A 20,057-nucleotide genomic window follows, 5' to 3' on the forward strand; every position below is an offset into this window, starting at 1 on the left:
AATATGGGTACTACTTGTGTTGCTCAGTAAAACTCCAGTTTGAGAATGCTGTGAAATTTATTTCGAAACCAATATTTATACCAACATCCTAAGAGTCTCTAACATCCCATTGGCTGTCGATATGTCCACAACGTGTGCAGCCAATCAGGGTTCGGCACGCTTAATAAAAACTAGTTGCGCTGCATCGGCCGCTCAGTTAGTTGAAGGCGATCGACGCAGGAGTATGTCCGTTGATGACGCGTCGCCGAGAACTCGAGGTATAAATACGGCCGTTCGGGCCGGCAGCGTTCAGTGTCCGTCCGCGCGCCGCGCGGAGCGGTCGTTATGATCGGTGTTGTATGACGGACTCCCACAGTATCCCCCCTCAAGAAAACCGTACAAATTTTGTAGGTTTAACAGTTCTGCCGGAACGGGTAACATATTGGTTTTCTTTCACTTCTTCTTCTGTGGCTGCTGGCAGTACGTAGGCAGGCTTCAATCGATCCAATGATACCACCGCTTCTCGGTTGGGCAAGCGAATCTTATAGAACTTGTCATGTTTCTCAACAACTTCGTACGGGCCTTCATACGGCGGTGATAATGATTTTTTTCCACCATCTACCCGCATAAATACATGAGTGCATGTTTCCAGTTGTTTCGGTATGAATGTCGTGCGTTGTTGTCGAGCGGGTGCACGAGCGCATGACTCATTAAGCATTGCCATTGATTCCGTTAAGTGACGTATCAATAACGGGTCTTCCTTATCTATCTTCGCAGGTGTGAAAACATCTGCCGGTAATCTTAATGAGGTGCCATAAATCATCGTAGCGGGACTGTAGTTTGTTTCTTTATGGACCACCGTACGTAATCCAAATAATACGGTAGATAATTCTTGTACCCATTGTTGTTTATTTCCTCTGGCTATTAATGCTGTTTTGAGCGTACGATGAAATCTTTCGACGAGCCCGTTTGATTGAGGATGGTAGGCTGTTGTGCGGATTCTTGATACACCGAGTTTATTCATTAGTTTTTGAAATAATGATGACTCGAACTGTCGACCTTGGTCCGTTGAAATACGCAGTGGGCAACCGAAGCGAGTAATCCATGTATCATATATGACTCGGGCGACGGTCTCCGCGGTTATGTCGCTGACTGGCACTGCTTCTGGCCATCTTGTGCATCGATCAATGATTGTGACCAAGTATCGGTATCCTTCTGATGGGGCGAGGGGTCCAACAATGTCGACATGTATATGCTCAAACCTCCTCGACTCGGGGAACTGTACAAGCGGTGTTTTCGTGTGCCGGTGAACTTTAGCACGTTGACATGTAATGCAGCATCGTGTCCATTCAGATACGTCTCTATTCATTGCCGGCCAAAAATACTTCTCAGTAATTATTTTTCTAGTTGTCCGGATACCGGGATGACTCATTTCATGGAGTGCTTTGAAGGCAATCTCACGAAAGATTTCGGTAAATAAGGACGTGGTGACTTTGTTGAATTTTCGCAGTAGATTTGTTTCTTTACGCCAGGCAGGGATATCTTGATGAAGTGAAGATTTTGTTGCTTCAACAAGGAAATTAAATCTTCGTCTTTTATTTGTTCGTCGGCCAGATTATTGAAATCGATAACGCAAGGACAGTCGATGGCAGTTATACGAGATAGTGCGTCGGCAACCACGTTGTCTTTTCCGTGTATGTACTCAATCTTGCTGCAGAATTGGCTTATAAAATGAAGTTGCCGTTCCCGTTTTGGTGTGTCGCTTGCGCTTGGTGATTTGGTCATGGCGTAAGTAAGGGGTTTATGGTCCGTGTACACCACAACATCGTTTCCTTCAATCAGTCTTCTAAAATGTTTGACAGCCATATAGACAGCTAATAGTTCGCGATCGTATACGCTGTATCTTGATTGCGTGTCACTGAGCTTCTTCGAGAAAAAAGATAACGGCTTCCATGTGTGGTTTATTTTCTGTTGCAGGACTGCTCCAACACTCAAGTCCGAGGCGTCTGTCATGATGCATAATGGGGTACCTTGGACAGGATGACTTAATTGTGCTGCTTTCGATATGCTTTGACGGCAGTTATCGAAAGCGTCTTCTAACTTCTGGTTCCAGGTGATAGGCGTCTTGTCATTCTTCTTTTTATTGTGAAGTAGTTTATTCAGTTCTATTTGTTTTTCGGCTTGCTTAGGTAAACAGTCGTGGTAAAAATTTACCATTCCGAGAAAACGTCGGAGATCTTGAACATTCGCTGGTTTCGGGTAGTTTAGGATTATTTGAATGCGCTCAGCAGTAGGCGTGATGCCATCTTCTGTAACCTCGTAGCCCAGGAAGTTTAGCTTCTTTTGACCAAACATACACTTCTCTAGGTTGATACCGATTCCGTAGTCAGACAGACGTTTCAAAACAAGTCGCAAGTGGTCTTCATGCTCCTGTGGTGTTTTTGAGTACAGAAGCACGTCATCGATAAAGCAGTAGCAGCAGTAATCTAGGCCTCTCAAGACTTCATGCATAAATCGTTGAAATGTCTGTGGCGCGTTACGCAGACCAAATGGCATATTACGAAACTCAAATAGTCCGAAAGGTGTCGTTATTGCTGTCTTCTCTACGTCATTTTCAGAAATTGGAATCCAGAAGAATGCTGTCTTCAGATCTATCTTCGAAAATAACTTCATGCCATGTAATTGGTAAGTGAATTCCTGCAGCCTCGGTATTGGGTAGCGGTCTGGAAGTGTTACTGAATTTAGGCGACGGTAATCACCACATATGCGAAGAGTTCCATCCTTTTTGTTACCACGTGCATGGGACTGGCCCACGGACTTTTTGATGGTTGACATATTCCCATTGACATCATTGCTTCAAACTCGGCTTTTGCTGCATTGTACTTTATCGGCGGCAGTGAGCGAGGTCTTGCGAAGAGTGGAGGGCCGGTGGTCTTAATATGGTGCTTCACATTATGCTTGATTTCTTTCATAGGCGACATAGGTTTCAAGATGTCAGTAAATTCTTGTAGAAGTGCATGATAACGATGACTTGGTTCAACTACGTACAGTGTAGTATCTTGCGTAGTGTTCATGGTCATCGTGTCTACTGAAAGTTCGGTCAGACTGTCTACGAGCTTTTTCCTGTGTAGGTCCACCAGAAGTCTGTGGTACTTGAGAAAATCAGCACCAAGAATTGACGTCTTCACATCTGCCATAATAAAAGTCCACTTGTAGTTGCGTCGAAGTCCAAGATTTAATTGTAATGTCTTCATTCCATATGTATTAATAGGTGTATTGTTTGCGGCGAATAATTTAAACTGTGTATTTATCGGTGTTCGCTTAGTTTTTACAGCTAGAACCGATAAGTCTGCACCAGTATCCACCAAAAATCGTTCTCTTGAGTTGCGGTCTGTTATACATAGGCGGTTGTTAATTTTCGGCACACCGACACCCACCATAGCCGATGTGGTTTTCAGTTTTCCGACGGCCTCCTTGCACATGGTGGTTCACACTTTTTTGCCTTGTGTCCGAACCGATGGTGATAGTAACATTCCCAGGTTGGATCTCCTGGTTTCTTTCCTGGTCCAGTTCGGGTGCGGGACTGGGACCTCGGACGGCTGTGGTCTCTGCGAAATGGGCGTCGGTGGTTCACATTCTCCTTCCTCAGTGCGGCAATTTCAAGAGTCAGCTTTTCAAGTTGTTTTGTTAAAACTTGGAACTGCAAGTCTGGACCAGTACTGGTACTTGGAGTAGGTGCACATACAGATTGGTTGACCTCTGCGATCGTATGTTCCGTGTGCTCCATCATTTTATCCGCCATCAACGCTTGGGTATCTAATGCAGATTCCGTGTTCACGGATAGTACGGCACGAACTTGGGAAGGTAAGTGACCCATCCATAATATTTTGAGGGCGTTATCTTGTACCTTTTCTCCAGCCAGCTCTCGCATCACCCTCAGGAGTTGACTAGGCTTCTGATCTCCTAACTCTAGTCCGCTCAAAAGCTTCTGGAATTGACGGGACTCGGACTCTTCGTACACTGATAGCAAACGACTTTTCAATGCGTTGTATCTTCCTGACTCTGGTGGTTTACAGATTATATCACTAACTTGTTCGATGTCTTGCCTCTCCAATACTGCAACCACCAAGTTGTATTTTCGTTCATCGCTGGTCTTGTATGGTGATATCACTGCTTCGAACTGAGCAAACCACAGCCTGGGTTGTGCTCGCCAGAATTTCGGGATCTTCGCTTGCAGCGAAATGGCGGAAACTTCTTTCTCTTGTCCTGTTAGAGCGTCGTCAAATTCACCCATGACTAATTAAATAATGCGACGGTACTAATTAATGATCACGTCGGGGTCACCAGATATGGGTACTACTTGTGTTGCTCAGTAAAACTCCAGTTTGAGAATGCTGTGAAATTTATTTCGAAACCAATATTTATACCAACATCCTAAGAGTCTCTAACATCCCATTGGCTGTCGATATGTCCACAACGTGTGCAGCCAATCAGGGTTCGGCACGCTTAATAAAAACTAGTTGCGCTGCATCGGCCGCTCAGTTAGTTGAAGGCGATCGACGCAGGAGTATGTCCGTTGATGACGCGTCGCCGAGAACTCGAGGTATAAATACGGCCGTTCGGGCCGGCAGCGTTCAGTGTCCGTCCGCGCGCCGCGCGGAGCGGTCGTTATGATCGGTGTTGTATGACGGACTCCCACACAAATATCCATTTCCATAGGGGAAGCAAACAACCGTTATATGGTGCAATAAATGCAATACTCAAGCAATAGCCGATGTGCTAAGCGATTGTCAATCTTGTGGTATACCTTTTAGGGCTAAAATAGCGTGTAAAGGTTTATATGATGAAATATAACGATTGTTGTGATCACTTAGGATATTATGAATCACGAAATAACATTAGCTACAGTAGGAACAAAGGTTTTATAATGTAGGTATGTATTCTAGTTGGAAGCAAAGTTGATGAAACGTTGTCATCCACTGTGAGCGTAATTAGTGTGACTATACATAGTGATATACTTTATTTAGAGGAGCTCGTGGCTAAGGTATAATCGCATAAGTGGTTCGATCACAGGTTAAGCTTTGCCTGACGCGGTTGGTCCGTAGATGGGTGACCATCTTTGCTCGCTATGACAAAGATGGTCACCCATCCTCCGTGTTTCGGAAGGCTCGTTAAATTGTGGGTCCCGGCTGTTATTCCTACATCTTTGACAGTCGTTACAGGTAGTCAGAAGCTTGAAAAGTCTGAAAACCAGTCTAACCAAGGGGTGTCGTGTTGCCCAGGTAACTGGGTTGAGGAGGTCAGATAGGTAGTCGCTCCTTGTAAAACACTGGTACTTAGCTGAAACCGGTTGGACTAGTGGCCGACCCCAACATAGTTGGGAAAAGGCTAGGCCGATGATACATAGTAATATACTTTATATGAGACAGCAAAAGATAGTTTACATTACTTAGGGCCGCTTTTTCAATCATCAGTTAACTTCTATCTGAGGAACATTAAAACAATAGTTGAACTGCACCTTCTGAAAAACAAACTACAATCTTTTTTAGTAGAAAAGGCATATTATTCTATAAATGAATACCTAAACGATAAATTATAATATTTTACAAGTATTTAGTACACATTTCTTACTGGCTGTAACTTTAATATTTTATGTCACTAAATCAGTAATAATATGCACTGAATAACAATAAGTCACTAGCTAATTTTAATAATGTGTAATGCTGTAGGTGTAATTAATAGTAATGTGTAATTGATAAAAATATTTAATTAGTAATAATGTGCAGTTAATAATCCATAATGTGTGATTAATAATAACATGTAATTTTAAGTTACTTCAATAGAACATTTGCACACCATTGCAATGGTCAAATACAGTGTTTCACAATTATTATTTTTTTACCATCTGTGTATTTGCACATACCTGTATTTAGCAAATAAATGAATTTGATTTGATTTGATTTGATTTGAATAAATATGGCCGTTTGACATATCTTCTAATATATAAAATTCCCGTGTCACGATGTTAGTTACCGTACTCCTCCGAAACGGTTCGAGCGATATTTATGAAATTTTGTATACATATTGGGTAGGTCTGAGAATAGAACAACATCTATTTTTCATACCCCTAAGTGATAAGGGTTGCTCACACTAAAAAAAAATTAAAAATACATACAACTAGAAAAAAAAATTGGCAAAACAACGTTTGCTGGGTCAGCTAGTTTTCTATACAAAAGCTGCCAAAACGTCAAACATATTCGTCAGATAAAAGTAATCTGGCGACTGAAAAATCGGCCCTAAACCAAACAATATAATATTCAGGTACTTTATATTTTGTGAAAATATTTATTTAACAACGATTAACGTAAGCATATTTATAGGATGCCCGACTAGTTTCGGACTCAACCGGAGTCCTAAATCATGACCTGACATAGCCGCAAATCGATCAATTTTGAACATACCATCGCAGTTGTACCATTACTACATTACTTACATTATATTAGACAAACCATTAAGTAGTTCATATTGCATCATGAAAGGCAATACATATATTTACTAACTGTTGCCCGCGACTTCGTCCCCGTGGGTAGAAGATATAAGTTATGATTTATACCTGCCTTGTTTTTTTTTTTCATATTTTCCATTGTATCTTCGCACCTATTAGTCGTAGCGTGATGGTTTATAGCCAAAAGCCTTCCTCGATTAATGGTCTATTCAAAACAAAAAGAATTTTTCAATTTGGACCAGTAGTTCCTGAGATTAGCGCGTTTAAACAAACAAACTCTTCAGCTTTATATATTAGTACAGATAAGCACTTAGATAAATTATTTCTAGTAAAACGGCGTTTGATTAGGTAACTCAAGTTTTTGTAATACCTTGTGCGTGAGTTACATTATTAGGTGCTGAATGAGATAGTTGGTTTTTTATGAGCTCATAAACTAGACATATTGTGTCTATATTTTAACTATTGTTATTGATCCCATGTATTTTTCTCCTTTACGTCACCATTTCTATCAGTTAACCAAACCTAACAAATCCTACTAATCCCGGTCCTAGTAATATTATAAACTCGAAAGTTTTTATGTTGTTTGTAACGCTTTCACGCAAAAACCACTGCACGGATTTAGACGAAACTTGGAACAAAGATAGTTCATAACCTGGTGGATTAACGCATAGGATAGTTTTCATCCCGATTTATCCTGTGGGATCATGTTCGATTTATAGCGGGCGGGACCGCAGGCAACAGCAGTAGAGACAAAACTTTTAACATTTGACAGACAACATGGCCGAAGATGTGATGGGCAGACAATATGTAAAAAATAGCAAGAATAGGGTGAATGCGAAGGGCAGAAGACAGAGGGGAAGACCATTAACAGGCCTGCTCTCAGCAGTGGATTATTCAAGGCTAATCATGACATAAAGTAACAAGAGCCGTAAAGCACCAAGCTAAGGGTTACCTTAGACTTAGCTAAGGTAACCCTTTCTCTGGCGATCAACCAATGTTGCAATGTTACGAAATACAATACTCATTAAATTTAGCATATATCCAGAGATAATAGAATGGCTTTTGAGAAAACTTGAATAAAAATCGGAAGTAAACTGTAATTGCAATGATAACAGAAGAAATATCACTATTTATCATCAGTTATCTTGTTTAATCACGAAAAGTACTAATTGATCATAACAATATCTATGCATAGATAACTTATCAAGCAATTTCCACCTTCTGTTTACAGTAATACACTACAAATTAATAAAGACTTAATTAATTAAGAAATAATTGAGCCACTGCTGCACTATTATAAAGTCCGTTCTTACAGTGCAGTGATAAGAAATTTTGTGAATCAACATTAACTAATTGTTTAGCATATTTTGAGGAATCATTGGTTGGGAAAATTAATACAAGTTAGAAAAATTATTATAACAAAACAATTAAACAGCTCTATGGTGTAATAGAGCTGTTTAATTATTTTGTTATATGCTATGGTGTATAATATAATTTTTATAAATAGAAATAGTAATGTATGAGGTTGTGCAAAAGAAAATATCAGCAGCAAGTGCGAAATTAAAAATGTGTTAGGGCAATGCTATCCTTCCTTTCTGTCTCTTGATTCTTGAAGACTACATAGTTATTCACCAAACATACATAATCTGTCACCCATATTGATCATAAAGAAATAAAAATTGGATTTACAAATGTTTGTACATGTGTGTGTATTTTTAACCATTTTAATTCCGAGCTGGCCTGGTGATCAATTAATGTTCAAACATACTCTACGTCAGTGGCCGGCTGTGGCTCAAATGCTGGTATTATCTTCTTAAATTGTAGGTGCAAAAGCTAAGTTCTACTGACCTGTGGGGATTGCAGGTGTATAGTTGGTTTCTCAGCTTCTTGTTCTAGAAGATTCTTCCATATTTCCTCCTTGTATTCACAGTGGTATTCCTCGTCTTGGTCAGTAAGAGACTGAAAGACAAATATTTATTAATAATGTTTTTTTTCTGTGCACTTGATGGCAGTGAAAGGGGATTGAATTATGTCATTTATTGACCTTAAAAAATTATACTTAATAGCCTAATTTATGTACTTAAAATGTGTTTATTGGCATAAAGGTTTAATTTTAATACTAGGTTTTATTGCTTTTGAGTTAAAATTTTTCGAAATAATTACTTTAACAAATTTAAGGAGGTAATACACCAGGATTTGAAGTTGAATTACTTAATAAGTGTTATTTAATAGTACTCTTTTAAAGACTGAAATTGAACAATTCAAAATATGTTAACATAATGACAAAATGCTTTGAGTGTAAAATAATAAATACCCAAATCACATATTTCAAGTACAAAAAAAATAGAATTTTATATGAAAACAACTAAATGAAATCATTTACTAGAAAGTAATGCATAATAATTAGGGTGTTTTATCCGATATTTTTTAAATAAAATTGTGCTTGGGTCGAGTATCGTAAAACAGCTGTTTAGTTTCATCACACTTCAATCATTGCAAGTATCATGCATATTTTGCAACAATGTTTTCTTTTGGCCACACAATTGAACTGAGTGACTTATCTTCCAAAAATAACACATACCGAAATTATTTTTGTGTAGTATCATAAAATTTGACAGCTTAATTTGGTCATGAAAAATGATCTGATTTTGCAGGTTTGAAGCTTCACCCAAAATCAAAAACACAGTTGAATTAACCCAAAGGTATGTTGGTAACGCCTTAACTCAGCAATTATTTATATTTAATTCAAATATTATCATTTTAAAATAATATTGAACAGCATGGTAAGTTCTTACATTTGTTTCGAATTTTTCTTCATTCCTTTCGAACTTAACGCCGTTGTTACTCTGACTCCTGCCGCTGTATAAGTTCAGTTTAGAGATATTCAGTGACTCCATTTCTTCTTGTAGTAAATGCGGCCAAGAAGATTAAATTAAAACAAGAAAATTAACACGTCGACCAATCGTGACATGAACCACGTGGAAACAAGTGTCAAATAATAAAGCCGAAAAATGCAACAAAAGTAAATCTGTCGCGAAAATATAACGAACCGTACGCAAGCATCACTCTTCCTATTCAATTAAATCACAAAAACGCCCAGTAAATATCACAAAAAAACTATTTTTTAAATTAATTTCGTCACATGGCGTACAGAGACATCGTTCGTAACATTTTTGACAAACAGAAATGCTGAATGCGAGTGCAGAAAATTTTCGTTCGAAAACGAAGTTTAAAAATTGCGGCACGCTCTATAATCATAAACTGTTCGTTTACAGAACCATAGACAGGAAATCGACTAAAATTGCGTGCCTTGAACAGAATTAAAAGTATTGTAAGCAAAAACTTAAATTATTTTTCCATCTTAAGTGGTTTTATAAAAATTTCAAATGGAAAAATTAAAGGCATAGTTAAGAAATGAACGGTATTCCTCTGCCCATATATGGTAATATCAATGAGCGACAGTAGTGCCAACATAGCAAAAAATATTACTATACGTCATTTTTTTGGTAGGCTATGGGGCATAGCGGCGACTGTATTTCGCTAAATATAATTAAAAGTACTGAGTGACCAATAGTTTTAGCATTATCAAAGTAGTGTTTAGTTAATGAAGTGTGCTATTACAATGTCTTATTCTAATAGTAAGTTCTAAATCGAATTATTTAGTGGGCAGCATGGTAGAAGTGTCTTGCGGGTGAAATTAATGATAAAACCTGTCTGTGTTTAATATTATGGTGATAAGTGGTTTAACAGTGTGGTTTTGTGTCCGCAGAATATACTTGGGCGGCTCTGCCGAGGACAGCGAGAGGCACACCTTTAGTATTAGGCGGTGATCCGAAAGGCAAAAACTTCCTGTATACTAACGGCAATTCCGTTATCATAAGAGATATTGAGAACCCCGAGATCTCTGATACATACACGGAACATTCGTGCCAAGTTAATGTCGCTAAATACTCTCCAAGCGGTTTTTACATTTCTTCTGGAGGTAAGAATTCCAACCATAATTTAAATTTTCGACATTTTGAATGTGGAACTTGTTGCTGAAGTAGACTTTTTTGGTCTCAAACAGTACTGTACATAGGGCATTCTTCCTGTTGTTTAGCAATAGTGACTTATGAATTAATTTTATTAGTCACACACATTGTTACAAGCAGCATTTGTATTTTTAATAGTTTTCCTCTTGTTTGTAGCTTTGTTTACTTGTTTATAACAGTTGAAATTGTTATCAAACACATGAATATCCTCTTTTGATTTATTATTTATAAAAAAATACTTGGTAATAGATAAACTTGAGTTCCTTCATTACTTACCAAAGATTTTGTCCAATGTATTAATATTTTCTGTAGACCAGTTGATTACAAATCTTAATAGCAACTTAAAAGTTACTGACCTTAGTATTTCAACATTATCATAATATTTATCTCAATAAATATTATTACATAATTATGAGTATATTACTTATCTTTAAGTAAGTACATACTAATAGTATACTTTATGTTGTTGTTGAATAATATAAAAGTGATTCATGTTATTGCTTGCTGATAACAACACTCCCATATTACATTTTTGTGTTACAATCAGATTCTTATAAATATAATTAAATGTTTATAATAATCATAACTTTTGTTGTCCACATAGACTAATGGTTTTTTTATGCCGATTTAATTTCTAAGCTAAACCTATTTGTTAGTGTTTTTTTAATTGTCTTATTGTTATAAAAAAATGAAGAACTGTATGTTAGGTTTCCATCTTACATGTCCATCCAAGATTGTCTTGAAGATATTGCTATAAGCTATAAGTAGACTCAAGGACTGTGTAATGAATTTCATGAAAGTGATTGGATGCTACAATAAAGAATATTCTGTTCAAAATTTAAAGATTTAAATTTCAATACTCAACATGCACATATATGTAACCATGCACAATTAAAACAACAAACTCATTTTTAATAATAAAAAGGAATTTAGTCCTTGTGTTGTATGGAGTTTCAGTAACTGCCAAATACATAAGCCCATACTCAGAACAAGCATGCATGGATCACAAATGCTTATCCTCACATGGGGATCACACCTCACTCCATGAAGTATGGTAGAAAATTATTTATTTGTACGAGTTTGTTCTGAATGCACTGGCAAACTGAATTTTTAAAAATTCAGATTGCAAATAAAGTCTCAAACTTTGTAAAGTTCATCAAAAAGGAACATTCATTTAAGAAATACAAAATTAATCCGAAAATCTTGTACTATAACCAAAAGCAAGCATCCTGTACATTAAAACCAAACTACAAATGACTTAGACAATCATTAATACTGAAAACAGTACTGCCCTTGGAATCCCTGCCAAAGCTTGTAACGTTTCATTAACATATACAGAAAGATTTTCAACAACTAGATATTTATAAATATAACAGAGGTTAAGGAACTCTTGAAACAATTTTTCTAATGTTTTCAATTTTCGTAGATTTATATGGTGATTACACACTAGATTATTTTAATTACTAGTGACATAACCACGAGTCCTAAACCGAAGATTTCATCTAGCATTTGCAGAAACGCGGGCGATACACGAGATCCGATCCCAAAAGAATCGTAATGTTACATGTAAATGCTTGCTGTTAGTGTTAGGACGAACTTTAACAAGGAAATTATGTAGTGTATTATGCATCTAATATTATAAAATAGTATGTTACATGATGTTTCTCTTTATCGCAAAAACCACTGAACAGATTTAGACGAAACTTGGCACAAAGATAGTTTATAATCTGGATTAACACACAGTTTTTATGTTCCCGTGGAATCATTTTCGATTTTTAGCGGGTGGGTTTTGCGGGCGACAGTTGCCTATACATATCTATGGCAATATAGTTCCATGTCCGCGAGTTAAATATGTGACAGAAATAATATCCATACATGAAAGTGAATCCCTTTCCCTTGGTCATGGCATCACACGTGAACGCCTGGATCGATTTTGCTAATTCTGGTTTTGTTGTATTTGCTATTGTCAAGAGAAGTTTCTTACGAAAGAAAAAAAATGACAAATTACCCGGAACATTAGAAAATTCAAGAATACTTAACCACCATATTAATAGTGATCTTGACTTTTGTTAATATATAGTGATTTGTTGGATCCATCTCCGCCCCCAATAATATAAAGGCACCGGGGACGGGACATCGTAATCACGCGGGTGAAACCATGGGGCACAGCTAGTTAAAAGATATTTTACGATTAATGAAGAAAAATCTTGATTGTTATTGCATGTACACAGTCGTATGCAAATGTATGTACGTCTTACCACTGCAGTCACTTGCGATTCTGTACCCCCATTGTTGTATATTTATAACAAACCTTTTCGGCATCGGGACCTAAAACTGGGATTTACTATGCCTTCGTTATTTTTCAATGGCAGTGTAAAGGATCGTACATTTTTACATCTAAGATTTGTTGCCAAATTACCACAAATTCTCTTTTAACCGATGTATATTATTTTTAATTGGTAGATAGATACGTACTAGATTAAAGTAATGACTACATTTATGCTCTCGCTTATAAAATTCGATTGTACGTGTGTTTATTACTAACTAGTTTGTGCCTCTGGCTTCACTCGCCGAGATAATTTCGCAGCATAAAGTAGCTAATGTTTTTTAATTGTGTTACAAATTTTATCGAAATCGGCCTAGCTGTTTTATTGTCAAACAACATACAGAAATTAACGCAGATATGGTTTAGAAACTAGTATGATGCTATTTTCTATAACAACCACATTTTATGTAGGTAAATCTGCGGTCGAAAAGAAAGTAGACCGCATTAGATTATGTTTTAAGATCAACTAAATGTAATTCTTATCCTACTAATATTATGAACGTGAAAGTTTTTAAGCATGGATGGATGCTTGATACTCCTTCTTTCACGCAAAAAGCACTTAACGAATCGAAGAAAAATGGCAGGTATGCAGATGTGTAACCTGGATTAATGTGTTCATTAATCCATAGGATTGTTTTATTATAACTTTATGTTCCTGTAGGGTCATTTAGTAGCGGTAGTAGTAGTCTTTTTGTAGCGAACGAAGCCGCAGCCAACAGTTAATGTTTCAAATTTATTCACAGTTAAACATTTGTAAATAATTCATATCTTCAAAATGTATTTTTATTCTTGTATTAAATGGTACAATGAACCGATACAAGATTCAGTTGCTATCCAATTGATCAGCGTCGGTGGTCCGCTGTCAATCAGAAATAGTTCCAATATTGCTTAAAACAAGATCTAAGTTGTATTGAAAAAAGTCTGTTCTCTCGGGAGAAAGTCTTCTGAAATATAATGATCGGAGATGGCGTTAGGCCTTCTGCTAACCGGCTCGCTCGGCTCCAAGAGACGTCAACACGCTCTGCGGAGCATTAGGGCTGATGCCTGCCGTTGCAGCGGGATTATCCGAAAGGATTACCGTGGCCCCGATACACGAAGGGCAAAGGAAGGTACATAGATGGGTTTTAGACAGAAGAAGTCTGATACTCCGCGAACCTAAACAGAAATGAGTTATTTCATGATTTCCCATCCGAAAAAAGCCGAAGCTGAAGAAGGTCATATAAACCAAGCGAATACTGTAATAGCCGTCATAGGACACGCCTAGGTCTTCATGATAAGCTACAGAAACCTAAATAGTGGTCTGATATTCGTTTGCCTGGTTTGAGATTTAATTTCATGTAATGTGATTTAGTCGTATATGATCCAATAATTAAATTTACGTGTCGGTTACAGGCGAGGGTTGGTTCGAGTGAATTGGGAAAATATTTTTGAGAGGCTTTTGTACAATAACAAAAAACTTCATAGACATCCGCTCCCTCGGGGTAGGGAACGGGTAGTGTCAAATTGTTAGTACTATTATTGACTAACTTAAACCGCCTTGCTTCGTCATCCGCGTTTTTTGTATCGATGTATACAGTGCAATCTCCGCAGGGGGCACCCTGAGTTCAGGTTTGAACGTAGAAAGTTGCTAACAATCTTCCTTAGCTGTTCTTAGTATCACGCTCCCACCTATAGCTGATGGGTTCAGCTAATCAATGTTATAAAAGGTGATGTTTCAGTCATTTAGAACTACTCTCAGCCAAGTGCCGTACTTACTAACTGTTGTTAAATTAAACCTGTAGGTCATATGCCATCGCCACTTATCAAACAGCAGCATTTATTATGATTTCCCCTATAATAGAGCCCGTTGGCTCCGAGCCAGCGGTCCGCGGATCGCTCCAGAATTAAACACAACTTCTGTTGCTTGTTTACTAAGATGTGTATTAGTTGTGTTCACACTAAGATCTAAGCTAATAATATCATAGGATTTCTGGCCCAATTCTCTATCCATGATTTCTCTGTGCCTTTATTTCGGAGCAATCACACAGCCGCGTCAACGCGTCAGCACTTAGATTTGAAAAGTACAGTTTCGGAGAGTTTCAAGTCACATCAAAAATAAATTTAACTCTAGCCCTATCCCTGTCTTTTTTCAGTTGACATAGGTAATAAAGGTAAAATATTACTTTTGCTTAAAAGCGTAACCAAAAAAGACATATTCGCAATTTTAATACATATATGAGGTCGGTAGACTTAGGTTCGAAAATTTTAAACTGATTGCGATGTATTTCTTTATTACTAATGCCAAGAGTTAGTATCTCATATCGATTAAGTAAGGAACAATGTACGTAATGTTTATTTAAGAATAGTGATTCATCATAGATACCTCGTTTTTCTGAGTAACAGAAAACTTATTTGAATAGGGTTATTCAAATTCTGCAAAAAGTTGAAATGGACTTTGTGGAATGTTCTTTACTTATCACGTAAAAACTTGAAACATTTGAAAAAAATATTGAACAAATATCTTATAATTGGGACTCACACACATAACGACAAATGTATATTTTATTTTTCTAAACGATTGTCGTATGAACTTTTAAAATCACATGCACAAATACTCAGAACAAGCATCCATGAGTCACCTATATACATACTTGTCCTACGCGGGGATCGAACTCGCGCTCCGTGGGTTTGGCTTGGTGACCTATACCATACGGCTATCCGTGCTATAGATGATGTCATATAGCTAAAGTATAAACAATTCAATCACCCTTATAGGAACCTTATCGTGCAATAACGTTATCAGCAATCACTTTGACTGTTTCACCTTAAATCTAAAAAAAGGTTTCTTATCATTTAGATTAATACCTTCACCGGCCCAAGAACTTCGCTAATAGTACATGCAAGGATATATGCTTTGTTAGTGACGTCATATTGCTCAGTCGTTTTAGACTAAATATATAATGTACAAAATCTTCCTTATGAACTTTTTGACTTTCTGAAAAGTTTTGTTTCTACGTATTGAACCTTCTACACAATCTGTTGTTTTGATTGAAAATAAACATTTGTTATTAATAATCGAATGTAATAACGCTAAACAGTTATTTATTTATTCAATGCTTTATTGTATACAGAAGTTGAGATGGAGTTCGAACACGCACACAAGCTTTACTGAAAATGTATTCTCTTACAACATTTATTTTCTACTATCAATTCACTTAATACATACGTAGTTAGCTGACTGCTATTGGTCACCACGCCAAAGTAAATGCGTGCCTCATGACTCTGCGTCGATCCCCACCTAGGAGTAGAATTTGTGTATTCCACGGATGCTCGTTCTAAGTCTAGGTGTTTGTAAAACTCCCGCTACACAAGGACAAATAAAAAATCCAATCTGAAAACAAGACAATTTTTGCCTTGTAATATTTAACACCATCTTTCTTTTCTTAGTAGATATGCAAAACAAATGTTATTCCAAAAACAGCTAGTTACAATAAAAGCCCATAGCATTCCGGCCATGCTTAAATCTATTTAAACATTATTTATCAAGGTAAAATTCTCTAAAATCACCGTATGGTTTTATACTGTAGCAGTTGTTGAAATAAGACAGTGGCTACTCTGCCAGAGCGCCATCATAATAAATGATCTATCACCACAATAAATCGCCTTTGTCAACACAATAATTGTAAATTAATTGTATTGACCGTGAGTGTTCCGCCCCGTACTGAATTTCCAATTATTCTATAGAAAAAATCTTAAGAGAATACGAAAATTGACATTTTAAGCCAAACTTAATTCATTCATCGGCCATTGTAAATAGCAGAATCGGGGCCCTGGTTACAAGATCTCGTTATCCAACGAGTTGCAATGTACAGTTAGCCGTATCGAAGACTAACCGGTTAGCTAAATATGGTGATGTGTCTAATTTAAATATAAATAAGTTAATTATCCTTATTACGAGTGCCAGCATTGAGATGAGTCGATGCAAAGGAATTGTCAATATGTTTTCGAACGATAGTGTTTTAGAAGGCTTTGTAAAACTTGTCTTGAATATCTGTCTGTCTGTCTTTATAGTCTAGTCTAGCTGATTTGCCTTCATTCAATTTTAGTTGAATGTTTAGTCTGGAGTCCGGTCTCGTTGGAGGTGGAATAATTGTCTGTTCTAACTTGCTTAATAAAAGGCTTTGACTCACTTGATAATAACACTGACATTAAATTTGAAATTATTTGAATCTCCGATGAATCAACGTTTAGCCAACGGATTATAAGGATAATAAAATAACATGTAATTTAATATTTTATCGAACACTTAAAATGTATTGATAACGTTATCGATATTGCATGTAATTTATTGATTAAATGTTTCACTTTACACTCCTTGATCACGGTTACTGAATGATGTAAATCTATAATTTCTAGTCGATCAACCAGAGACTCTTGAAGGATTTTTTCAAAACACCGTTCTTGATACGTCCTTATAAATAGCAAAAATGTTAAAAAGCTCCTCTTCATTTAAAAATTTTGACTGTCTATATAATTTTCTGTGGCTTCTACAACTATCCCTTAAAGTGTGACCTCAAGCCCGTTATGTAATATAACATAGGATAATATTTATTTAAATTTGAATCACTCGAAAAGCATTTCTGGAAATGTCAGATTAGTTACAATTCCAACCGTAAGCGGTAAACCACGGAAACGAGAACCACCGCGCTATGAAAGTCCACGCGGACGGAGTCGCGGGCAATACTAATAAATGAATATCTATTCCAGATGTATCCGGCAAGATCAGGATCTGGGATACGGTGAACAAGGAGCATATCCTCAAGAATGAGTTCCAGCCGATCGGCGGGCCGATCAAGGACATCGCTTGGAGTGCCGACAATCAGCGCATGGTCGCCGTCGGCGAAGGCAGAGAACGGTGAGAGAAAGATAAATAAAACATTAGAAACACTTGCTCTACGCCATTTTAGGGCTGCCCTTTAGACGATGCGTGAAATATTGTGCAAGTTGTAATACATTGCGGCTAACCATATATCACGTTAGATACCTGAGCTATCCAGCTGCACAATGTACTGCAACTTGCATCATATTCATAGCATCGTCTAAACGGGCCCTTACGCTAGTCAGCTATACAAGTAGACAGAAGTGTCGCATAATCTTTGTTTGTGTAATCGTACCTCTGAAACGGATGACCCAATTTTGATTTCGGTTTTTTGGAGATGTAAATGGTTTTGAAGTTTTCTTAGCTGTGTTTGGCGAATGCGGCTTTTTCAAAATGGCTGTGGAGTACCTTTTTTACAGCTCTCTTATTATGGATGTCAAGTGAAAGACCTTGAAAGAGTAAATGCTATGCATTATGATACATTTTTAAGCAAACTGTGCAACTAATTGTGATACATTTGACAAAACTAAAAGTGTCGTGTTTTAAAAATTGTAGATACCTATAGGAATGTTATTTATTCCATCAAACTTCTAAACGCCTGTACATTATTTAGTAACACACAACGTGTCACCGAATAATCCGAATTTATTTACACTACCTCCGTGGTCAAGTGGCGTACGCACCGGTTTCAAGGTGTCGCTAGCTCTGAGGTCCCGGGTTCGATCCCCGGTCGGGTCAATGTAAAAATTCTTATTTCTACATTGTCTCGGGACTGGGTGTTTGTGGTATCTTCGTTGTATCTGAATTCCATAACACAAGTGCTTTAGCAACTTACTTTGGGTTCAGAACCAATGTATGTGATGTTGTCCGCATTTATTTATTCATTTAATTCTTTTACATATTTTAAATCAAGGCTGTTCAGCTCAGAGTGAAAATAGCGTGACGATGAGCATTGTTATAAAATTCGAGTGTCCTTGTATATTATTACATTGTAATGGTTGGACGAATTATTAAAACTAGCGGCCCCAGCTGGACTACGGTCATTGCTATGAAGCATAATCCTGCTTTTAAAGTCAAAAGTACTGATTTGCGACACTGAGGGTACAATGCCAGCAGTACTTCAAACGTAGGTCGCTTAGCTTTAACTATGTTTATTATTGCATGATGCAACGGTTTACTCACGCGTATTTATCAGGATTGTCCGACTAGTTTCGGACCCAACCGGAGTCCTTAATCATGAGCTGACGCGGTGAGGTCGCGAGTTCGACTCGCCGAACCTAGTCGGGCAATCCCGATAGATACGCATAATGAATAATTCTCACGAAAGTTACTAATAATATAATGATTATTACTATTTGTTAGAGTTGTCAGTTGATTTCTATATAATTAAATTGTTATTTACAGATTCGGTCACGTGTTTATGTCCGAGACCGGCACGTCTGTCGGTGAGATCAGCGGCCAGTCCAAGCCCATCAACTCAGTGGACTTCAAGCCGACGAGGCCATTCCGCATCGTCACTGCCTCGGAGGACAACACCCTGGCCGTCTTCGAGGGACCGCCCTTCAAGTTCAAGTGCACTAAACAGGTATAAATGAATTGTTTTCCGAATATAGATCGATATACAATAGATGACGCAAGTATCACGATTTGTATTGACACCAAGCGTGCCGACTTTTTAACCACAGAATTTAGGCATAATATAATTTTATATTTACTTACCTGTGATAGGAAATATGTTCTTGCCTTTCGGTACTCGAAGTTTTTGGACTATTGCAATTAATTATCACGCAACGAGGCATTTTTACCTGCCACTTATTTATAAGGTTTACACGGACATGGAGTTAGCGATGAGTTGAATTGACTATAATGTATAGTGTTAAAATAGATCCCAGTTGTTTTTAAACGCTTTCCTTTAATTGAAATATGCAACTTTCTTAAAAATAATACATAAGAAGGAAGACCAATCGATTTTTAGAATGTTTGATCTATTCGTGATAATTTTGTATGTGAATCCCAATATACCGGAATAGAATTTGTGACAACTGAGTTTTTTTCCAAGAACGAACGAGATTAAACTGTACATGCACGGTGTGTGTGACAGAGACGACGATATAAGTCAAACTTAAGCATTATCTGCACCACAATTCGACAGTTATTTTTACTAGTTTTAATCCTGAATGTTTTTATTTGTAGGAGCACACGAGGTTCGCGCAGGCGGTCCGCTACAGTCCTGACGGCAGTCTGTTTGCTTCAGCCGGCTTCGATGGGAAGATATTCTTATTTGACGGTGCCACATCAGAGCTTAAGGGGGAGGTCTGTACATTATTATTATTATTATTTGCCTACTGATGTTTGTTT

The 20,057-nt window shown here is 37.4% G+C and overlaps 1 protein-coding gene across 1 annotated transcript; it reads left to right on the forward strand.

The window, feature by feature from the left end:
• The first annotated feature begins 9,971 nt into the window (after positions 1-9,971).
• LOC113506457 (actin-interacting protein 1-like) lies at positions 9,972-20,050 on the forward strand. The gene is made up of 5 exons (XM_026889304.1): positions 9,972-10,122; positions 10,254-10,466; positions 17,588-17,735; positions 19,104-19,284; positions 19,893-20,050. Exons 1-5 carry the CDS (start codon positions 10,089-10,091, stop codon positions 20,046-20,048), a joined length of 732 nt encoding a protein of 243 aa, XP_026745105.1. The 5' UTR covers positions 9,972-10,088; the 3' UTR covers positions 20,049-20,050.
• Positions 20,051-20,057: the final 7 nt, after the last annotated feature.

This window comes from Trichoplusia ni (genome assembly GCF_003590095.1).
Source record: "Trichoplusia ni isolate ovarian cell line Hi5 chromosome 16 unlocalized genomic scaffold, tn1 tig00001553_group15, whole genome shotgun sequence".
Lineage (NCBI taxonomy): Eukaryota > Metazoa > Arthropoda > Insecta > Lepidoptera > Noctuidae > Trichoplusia > Trichoplusia ni.

Bases quoted from the DNA above. Each gene is read 5' to 3' on its own strand.
- LOC113506457 (XM_026889304.1), top strand. From the start codon at position 10,089: ATGAAGTGTGCTATTACAATGTCTTATTCTAATA. The intron at 10,467-17,587 runs GTAAGAATTCCA...TATCTATTCCAG, and splicing joins TTTTTACATTTCTTCTGGAG to ATGTATCCGGCAAGATCAGG. The intron at 19,285-19,892 runs GTATAAATGAAT...TTTTATTTGTAG, and splicing joins AGTTCAAGTGCACTAAACAG to GAGCACACGAGGTTCGCGCA.